Consider the following 15,737-nt stretch of genomic DNA (forward strand, 5'->3'; position numbering starts at 1 on the left):
GAAAACAAGTTGTTTTCCGTTTTTCCACTCTCTATTTTGAGTAGAATTCAAAATAATGAATCGTATTCACGGATCTTTCTGACACATTTTCGGTTTTATTGGTGACCCACTCTTTGATAGTATGCACATCTCTCTCATGGTGTGGCTTTAAAATATTTATTTTATTATTCTGAAAAAAAAATCTAGCCAGAACATTACTGTTTTCAGCATCTGAATATAATTTACCAGGTTCAGTACTGGCAGCACTGTATTTTGTCATTCACCGGAGCCAAAATGATGTCTACTGCGTCATAATTAAGAACTTCGATGAATTCATTTTTCCTTACGTTTCTTCAATGGTGTTGTTGCAGGTGAGGAACGAAAAGACGCATCCTTTCACTCCTATTATGTTGAAAAAGGCGTAGACCACAAGTTTAATGACGTCTTACATACCCAATAAAATATCACAATGGGTGTGGCCAACATTGAACGATAGTCCCCTTCTGCAATCAAAACTGTACTTTCCAGATCACGTTGTGGTACCTAAAACATTTTTTTGCGGCGTATTCGCCCTTTGTGACAATGTCGGCAGATTATGAAGAGAGGTAAAGAGCCCAGCTAATTTTTTTTATTATAACCAGTTATACGTTGATATGATAACACTGTCAGTCCAGCAATTCCGTGATCCCCCCCCCCCCCCCCCGTTATAAAATGCAGCATGCAATTTTATCTAGTTTTGCGTTAGCGATTTCCTTGTGCTGTCGTTTTAGTGCAACGTTAGCAACTGTAAACTAGCTTCTGGTAGTCTGGTTGGAGTTGCTAGCCATGTCTCTAACGCCAAGCCGTTTGCACATTTTATCACGTTATAACGTGTTAACTAGCTAGTTAGCGAATATTGTGCCATGAATTGTAAACACTGATTTGCTGGTCAGCTCACGAATTGACTGACTTTGAAGGCGAACTGCTAATCGGTTCACTAAAATAGTTAGCTAACGTTAGCTATAATTTGGCAGGCGAACACCAGACAGAGGTTGCGGGGAAATGGTGGCCTGTCTCACCACCAGCGAGCCCCGCAATCGTGCACAAATTATGTTCTGCCCCAGTGAGTGTCTTTAGTCATGTTTAGCTACATTAGCTAACGGACGTTGTCTAACAATCCCAGAACTCGAGCTAATTTGCGAGATAATTTAGTGTCTAGCGTTAGCTGGCTAACGTTACCGTTACATTTCTTAGCTACCCCAAATGTTAACGTTATGTGTACGAGCTTGTACAAAATGGAAGGATTTGCTATCGGATAGGGCATTTGATTGACCGTTGCTAGTATTTTGTCTAATTCCAGCTAAATTAGTATGGTTATCCCTGCTGAATGTGTAGTGCCGTTTTGCTAGCTAGCTACTAGTAGTAGGCTAGGCGTTTAATCACGGGGTTTTAATTTCCACTGACGTTAGCGCATAGCCAGCGAACCCCCACCAATTTTGTTATCCACAATGACCACTCGTGCTGTTCTCTTCAAAACCTCTGTCTGAACACAATAAACTGTATTTGTATTGGCGTGTTTAAATCGTCTGCATTGGGAAGACGTGATCAAATGTATCAGAAAACACGTTTCCATCCACCGTTTTTATGTGAGTAAAGTCATAAAAAGTGTGATGGAAACAGGAAGTGTTGGTACAATGTTATAAATGTCAACAGACGACCAATATTTTTGTGTCTGCAAAATGTATCATGTGACGAATTGCGGTGGAAACGTTTCCTTTCACAATTGTTGTTAGAATAACCATGTGTAGGTACATTTCAGGGGTTATGGTTCTGTCACTGTACGGTTACATGCACACCGTGAGATTATTGTGGATAGTCGGATTAATATAATATTTCGATTAAAACGTTTACATGCTTTGCAAGAACGATTTCCCTAATAATCCTATTTACATGGACGCGTCTTTTCAGATTTTCATGATGGATGCTGGTGCAAATAAACGTTCTACAACAGCGACCATGCTATTTTTTGGAAGCATATTTGATTGAGTTTAGACATAAAGTTTGTATGTGAAAACTACTTCTAACATGCTGTCTAGATGGGGCGTGCGTGCGCATGTTGAGTTTGTCCACACCAGACGCGATCAGGACACAGGTTGAAATATCAAAACGAACTCCGAACAAACTATATTAATTTGGAGACAGGTCGAAAAGCATTAAACATTCATGGCAATTTAGCTAGTTTGCTGTTGCTAGCTCATTTGTCCTGGGATATAAACATTGGCATGTTATTTTACCTGAAATGCACCAGGTCCTCTACTCCGACAATTAATCCACAGATAAAAGGGTAAACCAAGTTAGTTTCTAGTAATCTCTCCTCCTTCAGTCTTCTTTGGACTTCATATGACGGTTGGCAACGAACTTTAATGTGCATTACCACCCAACTGGACTTGAGTGTGGACCTCAGTAAATATTTCAATCACCCATGTGGTTACATGCTCCTAAAAATCAATAAGGAGATGAGAGGGGCAGGACTTGCAGCGCATGAAGCATCACAAATAGAACCAAGTTTCAATTGTAGTGCCTGGCAACGCGGATGCTCGTTGATGCGCGGAGCAATTTATAAGCAATGATTGAATAACATGCATGTGTACATTTATTTTGCAACACTCGCGCACATAACGTGAGCTGTGTGGTCTTACATCATACATTGGGTGTTTCTCAAAATGCATGTTACTGTGCTACAAGCATGCAAATTGGAGCACTGGAGGGTTGGAGAATGAGTCCAAATCAAAATGGGTGAAACGGAGCATGGAGGGCAGTTCTCGAATGCATACTCCGTTTGTCCCTAATTTGAAGTTTGCATCGTTGCACGCTTCATCGGAAAGTATGCAAAGAATTATGACACAACCGCGTAAAAAACAAGGCAAAATTTCTTGAAATCGGTGGTGCCATTATTTGAGCTGAAAGCGAGATAAAATATACTCTGACTAAGGAATGAAATGTTGCCTATTCACATCTCATATGATGCCGCTGGGGCTTACCCCAATTAGTCGAATGGTCATCGATTGGTAGTTTGGCTGTTGGTCGACTGAGATTGTTTTAGTTGAGCTGTAACAATTATATGTATCTATGTATATGTATGTACAGTGGGGAACAAATTATTTAGTCAGCCACCATTGTGCAAGTTCTCCCACTTAAAAAGATGAGAGAGGCCTGTAATATTCATCATATTTACACTTCAACTATGACAGACAAAATGAGAAAAAAAATCCAGAAAATCACATTGTAGGATTTTTTATGAATTTATTTGCAAATTATGGTGGAAAATAAGTATTTGGTCACCTACAAACAAGCAAGATTTCTGGCTCTCACAGACCTGTAACTTCTTCTTTAAGAGGCTCCTCTGTCCTCCACTCGTTACCTGTATTAATGGCACCTGTTTGAACTTGTTATCAGTATAAAAGACACCTGTCCACAACCTCAAACAGTCACACTCCAAACTCCACTATGGCCAAGACCAAAGAGCTGTCAAAGGACACCAGAAACAAAATTGTAGACCTGCACCAGGCTGGGAAGACTGAATCTGCAATACGTTTGACCTCTGTCATTGCCAACAAATGGTATATAACAAATTATTGAGATAAAGTTTTGTTATTGACCAAATACTTATTTTCCACCATAATTTGCAAATAAATAGATTAAAAATCCTACAGTGTGATTTTCTGGATTTTTTTTCTCATTTTGTCTGTCATAGTTGAAGTGTACTACCTATGATGAAAATTACAGGCCTCTCATATTTTTAAGTGGGAGAACTTGCACAATTGGTGGCTGACTAAATACTTTTTTGCCCCACTGTATATATACATATACATATATGTATATATATATATATATATATATATATATATATATATATATATATATATATATATATATATGACTTGTTACGGAATTTTTCCCTCATCAATCTACACATACCCCATAATGACAAAATTAAAACAGGTTAAGAAATTTTAGCCAATTTATTTAAAAAAACTGATATCAAATTTTACATAAGTATTCAGAACCTTTACTCAGTACTTTGTTGAACCGCCAATGGCATCGATTACAGCCTTGAGTCTTCTTGGGCATGATGCTACAAGCTTGGCACACCTGTATTTGGGAAGTTTCTCCCATTCTTCTCTGCAGATCCTCTCAAGCTCTGTCAGGTTGGATGGGGAGCGTTGCTGCACAGCTATTTTCAGGTCTCTCCAGAGATGTTTGATCGTGTTCAAGTCCGGGCTCTGGCTGGGCCACTCAAGGATATTCAGAGACTTGTCCCGAAGCCATTCCCGCATTGCCTTGGCTGTGTGCTTAAGGTTGTTGGTGAACCTTTGCTCCAGTCTGAGGTCCTGTCTCTGTACTTCGCTCCGTTCGTTGTTCCCTTGATCCTGACTAGTCTCCCAGTCCCTGCCGCTCAAAAACATCCCCACAGCATGATGCTGCCATCACCATAGTGATGGTGCCAGATTTCCTCCAGATGTGACACTTGGCTTTCAGGCCAAAGAGTACAATCTTGGTTTCTTCAGACCAGAGAATCCTTAACTTTTATTCAAAAATGAATTACATAATATTTCCTCATCAATTTATACACAATACCTCAAAATGACAAAGTGAAAACAGGTTTTTAGATTTTTTTGCACATTTTTAATTAAATAAAAATTGAAATGCCTTATTTAAGTATTCAGACCCTTTGCTATGATGCTCAAAATTGAGGCCGGTGCATTCTGTTTCCATTGATTATTCATTTAAATATATATATATATTTTTTACCCCTTTTTCTCCCCAATTTCGTGGTATCCAATTGTTGTAGTCTCATCGCTACAACTCCCGTACGGGCTCGGGAGAGACGAAGGTTGAAAGTCATGCGTCCTCCGATACACAACCCAACCAGCCGCACTGCTTCTTAACACAGCGCGCATCCAACCCGGAAGCCAGCACCAATGTGTCGGAGGCTACACCGTGCACCTGGCAACCTTGGCTAGCGCGCACTGCGCCCGGTCCGCCACAGGAGTCGCTGGTGCACGATGAGACAAGGACATCCCTACCGACCAAGCCCTCCCTAACCCGGACGACGCTAGGCCAATTGTGCGTCACCCCACGGACCTCCCGGTCGCGGCCGGTTACGACAGAGCCTGGGCGCAAACCCAGGGACTCTGATGGCACAGCTGGCGCTGCAGTACAGCGCCCTTAACCACTGCGCCACCCGGGAGGCCCCATTGATCATTCTTGAGATGTTTCTACAACTCGATTGGAGTCCACCTGTGGTAAATTCTATTTATTGGTCATGATTTGGAAAGGCACACACCTGTCTATGTCAGGTCCCACAGTTGACAGTGCATGTCAGATCTAAAAGCCAAGCCATGAGGTCGAAGAAATTGTCCGTAGAGCTCCGAGACATGATTATGTCAAGTCACAGATCTGGGGAAGGGTACCAAAACATTTCTGCAGCATTGAAGGGCCCCAAGAACACAGTGGCCTCCATAATTCTTAAATGGAAGAAGTTTGGAACCACCAAGACTCTTCCTAGAGCTGGCCACCCGGCCAAACTGAGCAATCGGGGTAGAAGGGCCTTGGTCAGGGAGGTGACCAAGAACCCGATGGTCACTCTGACAGAGCTCTATAGTTCCTCTGTGGAGATGGGAGAACCTTCCAGAAGGACAACCATCTCTGCAGTACTCCACCAATCAGGCCTTAATAGTAGAGTGGCTAGACAGAAGTCACTCCTTAGTAAAAGGCACATGACAGTCCGCTTGAAGTTTGCCAAAAGGCACCTAAAGACTCTTAGACCATGAGAAACAAGAATCTCTGGTTTGATGAAACCAAGATTGAACTCTTTGGGCTGAATGCTAAGCGTTACAGAGAGATCCTTGATGAAAACCTGCTCCGGAGCACGCAGGACCTCAGACTGGGGTTCACCTTCCAACAGGAGAATGACCCTAAGCATACAACCAAGACAACGCAGAGAGTGGGTTCTGGACAAGTCTCTGAACTAATAACTAGTTTTTACTAACAGTAAAAACTGCTGTTGCCATGTGCTTTTTCTCCCTCTCTGACCAAAACATGACATTCTACTTTTAGCTAATATGGGAGTGAATACATACAAGTAGCATATCAAACTAGGATCATGTTGTAGGTTACACTGACAACTATACGAATATTTGCCAGGTCATATTATTTAATTATAAATCTGAGATGTGGGAAGCTGAAAAGGCTAAAGCCAGCTAACTACTACTGACAAGGGAAGATGACTCTCACCACAAATGAGAAGACCAAAAAATAACAAAGCTATCGCCCCCCCCCTGTGAATAAGAGTAGGAAACATGGACCGGCTAGGGTATGTTACCAAAAGTTGCGCGTTGCTCCCCCCCAAAAAAACGGACTCCACCCAATCAAAAAACGGACTTCACCCAATCAAAAAACGGACTCGACCCGAACAGTCACGGAGAGATCTGTATATTGGCCTTTCGGGCCAACGGAGCTCTTAAAGGGACATTGGTGTCTTAGAAGGACAGTGGCATACTTTGTATTGTGTTCACCCATAAAATGTTAAATTCATTCAAGGTTTATAAAAAATATGCCCACTCAATATAACATTAGGTTAGAAAAACAATAATCCAAACCCCATGTCTCTACCATTTATGGTTAAAAAGTTAGAATATTTACAATGAGAATACTTTACAATTTTTTTGCGAATAATAATAATAATAATAAGGATGTTTCCAATGGGGTAAATGCAGATAGACAAGCCTCCTTTTCCAGCCTGCCGGTAGGCCTATGTATTTATAGCCCTTATTTTGCGTCATCACGCAACGCCTTGTATCTGATGGAAACACACTTCTGGTGGGGAAATACAAAAAAAAGGTCATGCACATTTTCTGATAGTTGTAGGTTCTATCTGGACCTCGACACATTTCTCATAAATAATTGTTAAATTAAATACTGATGAAGCAACCCTTTTTTTCAATGTAGACATACAGCACAGCTTGGAAGGTCCCAGACAGTGCCCCATACTTGTCCAATCGCGTGCGTTACTTAAATCACTTCACGAAACTCAGCCAATCAAAGCAAATGTTTACAATGACTCTTCACAGTGGAGACTGATGTTAGGAGACTGATGTTGTCAGATGTTGAGAGACCGCAAGAGAAGCAAAGGCGGAAGCGAGAGGAGAAATGATAGAATGGCGTACGCAAAAGTCAGGAAAATCGATACAGAAAATGGAGCTTTCAAAGAGGAGTGGACAGACAAATATGCCTTTATCCTTCCCGCAGCGAGTGTCCAACAACTCTGCCTGATATGTTCAGCGACTGTGGCTCTAATAAAAAGTGCCAACGTGAAGCGCCACTACGAGACAATGCACGATCTTTTGAGCAAAAATATCCACAGCAGTCTGAGTTGAGGGTACGCAAAATAAACAAACTCAAAGCCCAGTATGATCGGTCCACCAGAGTCCTCTCCCAAGCATTCACTGCCCAACAACGTGCAAGTGAATGTTAACTAAAAATAGCTTGGATTTTGGGTCAACACCAAAATCCGTTTTACTGACGGGGGAGTGACGACGGAGTGCACGAATGCTGTTGCTGAAACTTTACGAGCTGTGTGAAAAAATCAAGAAAATCCCAATGTCGTGTACAACAACAGCAAGAAAGAGTGAAATACAAGCAGAGGATGTATTAACACAGCATGATGAAGCTATTCGGAGTGCACCACGCAGAGCATTAGCTGTTGATGAATCTACTGATGTGAGTGATAAGGCCCAGCTTCTGATGTATGTTAGATTTTACCACACAGAGAAGACAAAATTCTGCGAAGACCTGTTAGGTGTAACACCACTCGAGACACATACAAGAGGAAAGGACATATCCATGGCCATAAAGGACATGCAGAGAAAGAGGGGAATAGATCTAAAACAAGTATTCTCTATCACCTCAGATGGGGCCCCTACCATGATAGGAAGAGAGAGGGGAGCTGTGGCACGGCCGAAAGACGAAAACCCTGACCTCACAGCAATCTGTCGGAAGAGTATGCTGAAGTGATGAATACAATGATGAAACTCATTAACTTCCTCAGGGCATCCCCATCTCATCAGCATCGCCTGCTGAGAGAATTCATGAAAGAAGTTGAGGCAAATACAAAGACCTACTGCTGCACAACAACGTAAGATGGCTCAGTAAAGGCAGGGTGTTGAAACGCTTTTGGTCCATTCGAAAGGAAATAACAGCTTTCCTAGTACAGCTCAAGAGTCAGAAGGCAACACAGTTTTCACTTTTTTTGCAAGACGAGCAAAATGGATATTGTTGCTTTTTTGGTAAACACCACGTCACACTTTAATGAGCTCAATGTGAAACTACAGGGCAAGAACAATTCAGTTTGTGATTTGATGACATCTGTCCTCTCCTTCCAGAGGGAACTGGAATTGTTCAATGAAGATCTTCAAGAAGACTATGCACACTTCTCAAAAGTGCAGAAACAGATTCAGGGTGAGAGAGATGCTTCTCCTCATGTTGACTTCATAGATAAAGCTGATTGGAAACTTCAGCAATCGCTTTGACAGCTTTAGCCTTCGATAGCATTTCCTTCTAAGTGAGAATCCATTCATCATCACAGATGTCAGGGGATTTTCAAAGGAGGTGACACAGACCTTCAAGTGGGCACATGTTGGATCTCTACAGATGGAACTGATTGATCTGCAAGCAAATGTTGCACTAAGAGAGCACTTTCAACTAACTGATCATGACGCTTTCTGGCTGCAGGCAATGTCTGAGACTGTTCTCCCTGGTCTAACCAAAGTAGCACTACACACCTTGACCATGTTTGGCACCACATACAGTTGTGAGTCTTCTATCTCCACTATGAACATCATTAACAATAAGTACCGTTCTAGGCTCACCAATGAGCACCTACATACAGTATGTGCATGACAATGGCACTGACTCCATTCCAGCCAAGGTTCAAATGACTGGCAGGACAAGCAAAAGCCTATTTCTCTCACTAAAGAAGAGAGGTGGGAGAGAGTTGTAAAGATACATATTAAACCTGTGGCTTCTTATTTGTTCAAAAATCAAAGCACTTTTTTCAGAAACAGGCACTTTAAAAAAAATGTTTTTGTGAAGATGCGGCCTTGTTTTGCTTGAAGTGAAAACATTTGTGATAGGCCTACTTTTATTTATGATTACGCTGCATATTTATTTTACCTGTTTAAAGTGTCTACATTGAAAATGTGCAATAAATATTGTTGAATTGTTATTGAAATGTAGTACTTTGTTTATTAGCTATACATATACAAGAACTACATATGCCCCCAAAACATAGCGCACGTTAGACATTTTAATGGTTTGGACCTGTTGTGAATCACTGGACCTCTTTGAATTCTGATTGTGCACGCACCCCTGCTTTATGTAATGACAAGATCCGTCTTATCTGTGCCCTAACAATGGGAGTCGTTGGCGGAAAGTCAGGCGGAAGGAGGCGAGATCAGGCATGAACATTCTAGCCAATGAGAGGGCAGATAACGCTTGTGCACAACAGACAACTACTATATAAAATATTTTTTCTCAAAGTTGCGGAGATACCATGTGCGTCCACTTATATCAGTACATTCATAACAAACTAAACATTACGAAACTTATATTAGATCAAATAAGCCTCACTTAGCAAATTAGCAATAAAAAATATTGTTGACCATATCTGACACTCATAGACCTCCATAAAAAATAAAATCCCCAATTGGTCTGCGTATCGCTGTATTTTCACATTGACAGATTGATGGGAGTGGAGCTTCTTGCTTCATCTCGTCCTCAGAATGTATCACGCAAGTTAGGTGTGTGCCCCAGCTTTTGCATTGCTGTTTGTCAGCAACTTTATTGAACATGGCTGCCTCAATGCAATCATTGTAATGAGCCAATCACATTCTGGCAGACCCCTTATAGATTTTTGGTCAGAAATGTTTTTTTTTTCCCAAGATATCATTATATTTAGCAAATGTATGCAACATGATATGTATCCTAAAGTATCAACATTTAACGTTTTCCTACAGAGACCTCTCCAACAGAGACAATGGCCCAGAGGGCATGGAGCCAGATGGCATCATTGAGGTAAGTGTTTGTGTGTGTGTGTGTGTGTGTGTGTCAAGCTACACTTTGTTAAATGTTGGATAAAGGACATGTTGCATTGTTAAATATCGAATGGCATGTTGTCTAATGGAATGGAAGAAAAGATGCATGTATCTCAGACTTGTTTTTTTGTCTCCGCTGGCTAAAAAAACAGTACTGGGGTTTGTGTATAAGAAGTACAGTACTGGGGTGCTATTTATACTGACCGTGCTCTACAATCATTTTTTTCTCTCCACAGAGTAACTGGAATGAGATCGTGGACAGCTTCGATGAGATGGCCCTGCGTGAGACTCTCCTGAGAGGAATCTATGCCTATGGTTTTGAGAAACCGTCTGCCATTCAGCAGAGGGCCATCCTCCCTTGTATCAAGGGTAAGTACAAGCTTCCTAAAGTATAAACTCACACACACAGGATATAATCTCTGCATGTTGTTTATTTTGTTCACGTTTCAGTCAGACCTTTTTCAAGATGGGTATAAGCTAAGGTTCCAAAATGCCTATTAATGTGTTGATTCTTGAACATTGCTTCTTGCTTCAAGATGATCTAGCCTAAATTGTCGCTGACTGAAGTTGCATGAGCATCTATACTTACTTACTTAAAAATTGTATTTAAAAAAACATTTAACCTTTATTTAATTACTTAATCCTCTTAATTCCTGTGTCAAACATAAGGTTTTCTTGAGAGATCATACTATACTGGCTTTGATTTATTCAAGAGTATCCTACCGGTCAGGTTTGGAGACCTTCTCAATCTTGCCTTTCATTTTTTATTATTTTCATGCAAGTTAATGATTAAGCGGACACATTTCCTAAGCTTCAAAACAGAGTGACCCAAATGCCTTTAAAGCGTATCCTTGGTCTTAGCAACTAGGAACCAAATGGGATGAAACGGGTAGGGACCTACCTGAATTTGTCCAATAAGAAACACTTGTTTTTGTTTTCTGTTACAAAATGTTTTGCTACGGTGTGAACAAATTAATTTTCATTTCCCACCAGGTTATGATGTCATTGCGCAGGCCCAGTCAGGCACAGGGAAGACTGCCACGTTTGCCATCTCCATCCTCCAGCAGATTGATATCGAGCTGAAGGGCACCCAGGCCTTGGTCCTCGCTCCCACCCGAGAGCTGGCTCAGCAGGCAGGTTGCACAAACATTAAATTGGCCTAAAAACAGTTAACTGTGAATGCAACTCCTGCACCCTTTACACAGTCGCACCATGGTGTACCATGGTGCCTCTGGTATTTTAATATGACATGGTCCTTTCCAGTACGGTTCTAGCAACTATGGTGGACCAGACCAGCACGGTAAAGCGTGGCTCGGCTCTGCTCCATAGTGTGAATCAAACCATGTACTATATTGTACCATCTCTGTCTCTGGGAAAGAAAGTGTCTTTGAGTGGCACTGAGTGTTATATCTGACAAGGGGAAACGGACAATGCCATATTCATCCCAGCCGACTCGGTGCTGGTTCACGCTAAGGGCACAAACTCATAACTGAGTTGCAAAAATCTGATTCCTTATGAAGATTGTTGCTTGTCAAAGTAATACAAATTTGTATGAAAAAGCTAAAAGTATCTTGACCATGGAATTACCTCGATTAAGAACATATGGAATAGAATTGTAATGTGGGTCTTCGTGAGTATTGTGTGCATGTAAATGTAGTAAAATGTGTGCCAGAGGGGGAGCTTTCTCTTGCCACTGTGCTTCTGCTTGCTCTCTGGGGTCTAGGCTGTGTTACTCTAAAAGCACTTTGTGACAACTGCAGATTTGAAAAAGGGTTTTAATAAATTGTATTGACTCCCTCTCCTCTTCAATAGATCCAGAAGGTGATCCTGGCCCTGGGTGACTACATGGGAGCCTCCTGCCATGCCTGTATTGGCGGCACAAACGTCCGTAACGAGGTGACAAAGCTCCAGGCTGAGGCTCCGAACATAGTGGTTGGAACGCCAGGACGCGTGTTTGACATGTTGAACCGCAAGTTCCTCTGTGAGTAATGACCTCAGGGTCTTTGTTTACTTTTGTGTTATTCTGCATTAATTATCTTTTTTTTGTAACCAGATTTGTATAGATATCTTCTTGCGACTAGGGGGCGATATTTAAATTTTTGGATGAAAAACGTTCCCGTTTTAAACAAGATATTTTGTCATGAAAAGATGCTCGACTATGCATATAATTGACAGCTTTGGATAGAAAACACTCTGACGTTTCCAAAACTGCAAAGATATTGTCTGTGAGTGCAACAGAACTGATGTTACAGGCGAAACCCAGATAAAAATCCAATCAGGAAGTGCCGCATTTTTTGAAACCGCCTCATGCCAATGACTCCTTATATTGCTGTGAATGAGCTACGTATGAGCTTACGTTTTCTACTTATTCCCCAGGTGTCTACAGCATTGTGACGTCTTTTTACGCATTTCCGTTGAAGAATAGCCGTAAGGGACCATATTTAGCAAGTGGTCACATGGTGTCTCCCGCAGAAAATCTTGCGTAAAATACTGAGGTAGCCATTTTTCCAATCGCTTCTTATGAGAAACCAATTGCCTCGACGGATATATTATTGAATATATATGTTAAAAACACCTTGAGGATTGATCCTAAACAACGTTTGCCGTGTTTCTGTCGATATTATGGAGCTAATTTGGAAAAAAGTTTGGCGTTGTAGTGGTAGCATTTTCCGGTCGATTTCTCAGCCAAGCATGATGAACAAACGGGAGCTATTTGAAAAAAGGAACATTTGCTATCTAACTGGGAGTCTCCTGAGTGAAAACATCCTAAGTTCTTCAAAGGTAAATGATTTAATTTGATTGCTTTTCTTATTTTCGTGAAAATGTTGCCTGCTGCCAGCAGAGCCTAGCATAGCATTATGTCATGATAAACTTACACAAATGCTTGTCTAGCGTTGGCTGTAACGCATATTTTGGAAATCTGAGATGACAGTGTGATTAACAAAAGGCTAAGCTTGTGTTTCAATATATTTCATTTGCGATTTTCATGAATAGGAAAAGTTTCTAGGGGTATTTATGTCCGCTGCGTTATGCTAATTCGTTTGAGGCTATGATTACACTCCCGGATCCGGGATTGCTAGTCGCAAAAGGATAACAAGAGATTGGAATTAGATTTTTTTCCAGAAGAACAGAATCTGAACAGCAAACGAAAGTGATTTATACTGTTCCGGAACAGAACGGTTATTTTAAAAGCATGGGTACTGGTTAACCCTGTAGGTCTAAGCCCTTAGATCGCAATATCTACTATGCTAACATATGAAATTGTTTTAAGATAATCATAAAATTTATAATTTAGCCATTTGATTTGGAATTTTAGGACCTCTGTACGTATAGAAAATATATATTTGATGAAACATTGAATTTAGACTTTACTGCTATAACCCATAGAAACGCTTTGAAAAAGGGAGCCATTCATAAATGGCAAAACACAAAGTAAAAAAATAAATAATAAAAACACGGTTTTGAAGTGTTTTTTTACCTTTTGGCACATTTTACCCCCTAATGCACTTTTTGCCATTTTTACAGCCCGGTACTGGCGTAGAGCAGAACAACCGACACCTTCTTGTTTGTGAGAGTCCCCTTTTGATATTGGTGGCATATTAGTTTGTAGCTCCAACGGTTCGGTCTGGACAGTCAGTTTTTTGAGAAGACCTCTTTGAAATGAGGACATCCGCGACAGAGTTCAGACAACTGCCGTAAAGCTTGTGGATATCATTGACCCAAACAACAGAGACTGTCGTGTTCGTGGGAATCTCCACTTTCGTTATTGGGGACATATTAAGTTTTACAGTTGTGAAGCACGGTTGCATCAATTGACTCTAGTTTTTTTTAAATAATGTTCTTTTACGTTCTCAGGCATTTTTTTCAGTCCCACAAAAAAACGCAACAAAGTGCCTATGCAAAGCCCACACTTTGCCACTCAGAAATGTATTCCCGTGTCTGCCTGCCTGCCCGCCAGCTGAAAATCTTTTCCAATGTGTGTGTAGACAACGTGTAGACAACCTGCCCCTCCCCCTCCAAAGCATAGTCTCGTAGCCTATTGACGTTTCAAGCGTGATTCAGAAACGAGGTGAGAGATTTTTAATTTGAGAATAGATTAACCTATTCAATGCTAGTTAAGGATACTATCGTTTTCATGTTTCACATTGGATTTATAAACTACAAAAAGGTAAGACTTGTTTTAAATTAAAATTCTGGTGCTGCTCTGCACACACATGCTTGCTTGCTAGCTAGCTGGTCCAACGTTAAGCCAACTCTGAAGTTCAAAGACATTCAAAATTCCTTCATAGAAGCTGCTCCTGCGTTGGTATAATTGTATAAATGCTTGTCACAACAACAACATCCACAGCACTTCAAGCCTCTTCCTCCACCCTCTCTCGCTCTCTCCCCACCCACAACATTTCTGGCACATCTCACACCCTACACTCATCTGTCTAATGCATGTAAATAGCTTGCCTGCTCCATAGCAATTAAGCTGCTCTATCCCCACTGATTGGTAAGGTAATGTAATGGCAAACTAAATGTTTTAAAAAAATTATATTTCACAAGTTTAAAAAGGAACTGAAAGGAACGATATAAAAATACTTTTTTTTGGTTCGAACCGGTTCAGATCTTTATTTTACTGGTTGGAACAGTGGAACGGAACGAACAAAATAATTGTTCTGTCCAGAACGAAACGATTGGAAAATAATCTTGGTTCTAACCCCTGGAGATAACATAACTGTTTGTCATACTTTTCTCAAGTTGTTTTTTACATCAGTATGTTTTATTAAATTATTTGTTTACTGAATGGAGTATTGGGATTGGACTATTTTGTGTTCAAGTTGTCTGAACTAAGTGCTCATCTTCCCCCTACAGCTGCTAAGTACATCAAGATGTTTGTCCTGGACGAGGCTGATGAGATGTTGAGCCGGGGTTTCAAGGACCAGATCTATGAGATTTTCCAGAAGCTCGGCACCAGCACACAGGTAAGAGGACCACACGCACAAGTAAGGGCACAGACTGTCAAACAGTCCGTTAGAAAGCTATGATCATGACAAAATTGCGCCGACAGACACGGTCACCCTGTTATTTCTTATATTTCTTATATTATTTGCACAGAATGTTTGTAGTATTATTTCCTACAGCCGAAAATAACTTGGACATTCGATCGGTGGCCACTTCTCTGACCTGGATCTTTCCCGAGGCAGCCCCATTCATCCTTGGTGTTACACCAAACCGTTGACATTGGAGGAGAGGGAGAAGTGGGGTTCTAATCAGGCTCAGTCGGCGAGAAAATCATCCATTGCTTCAGAGTATATTACTTGCTAACGAGCTCAGGGCGAGACATAAGGGACTGTAACATACTCAGTTTTACAGAATCATGGCTGTATGGATTTATTTATTGTCTCCATACAGCCAGCGGGGTTCGCTGTTCATTGCGAGGACAGGAAGAAATAACCATTTGGTAAAAACAAAGGTGGAGGGGCATGTCTCATGATTTAACAACTCATGGTGTGATTGTGGTAATGTACACCAACTCAAGGCCTTTTGTTCTCCCGATCTGGTATACCTGACCATTAAATTCCAACCGCATTACCTTCAGAGAGAATTTTATTTGGTTGTCACTGTCATGTATATTCCCCC

The 15,737-nt window shown here is 41.1% G+C and overlaps 1 protein-coding gene across 1 annotated transcript in view; it reads left to right on the forward strand.

Annotated features, from left to right (window-relative positions):
- The first annotated feature begins 450 nt into the window (after window positions 1-450).
- LOC139418722 (eukaryotic initiation factor 4A-I) overlaps window positions 451-15,737 on the forward strand; it is a 35,391-nt gene continuing 20,104 nt past the window's right edge. The window contains exons 1-6 of the mRNA XM_071168376.1: window positions 451-584; window positions 10,035-10,092; window positions 10,349-10,481; window positions 11,106-11,245; window positions 11,925-12,093; window positions 14,970-15,079. Of these exons, the coding sequence (XP_071024477.1) occupies window positions 562-584; window positions 10,035-10,092; window positions 10,349-10,481; window positions 11,106-11,245; window positions 11,925-12,093; window positions 14,970-15,079 (633 nt within the window). The 5' untranslated portion in view covers window positions 451-561. The remainder of the gene's footprint in view (window positions 585-10,034; window positions 10,093-10,348; window positions 10,482-11,105; window positions 11,246-11,924; window positions 12,094-14,969; window positions 15,080-15,737) is intronic.

Source organism: Oncorhynchus clarkii, chromosome 10 (genome assembly GCF_045791955.1).
Source record: "Oncorhynchus clarkii lewisi isolate Uvic-CL-2024 chromosome 10, UVic_Ocla_1.0, whole genome shotgun sequence".
NCBI classification, from domain to species: domain Eukaryota; kingdom Metazoa; phylum Chordata; class Actinopteri; order Salmoniformes; family Salmonidae; genus Oncorhynchus; species Oncorhynchus clarkii.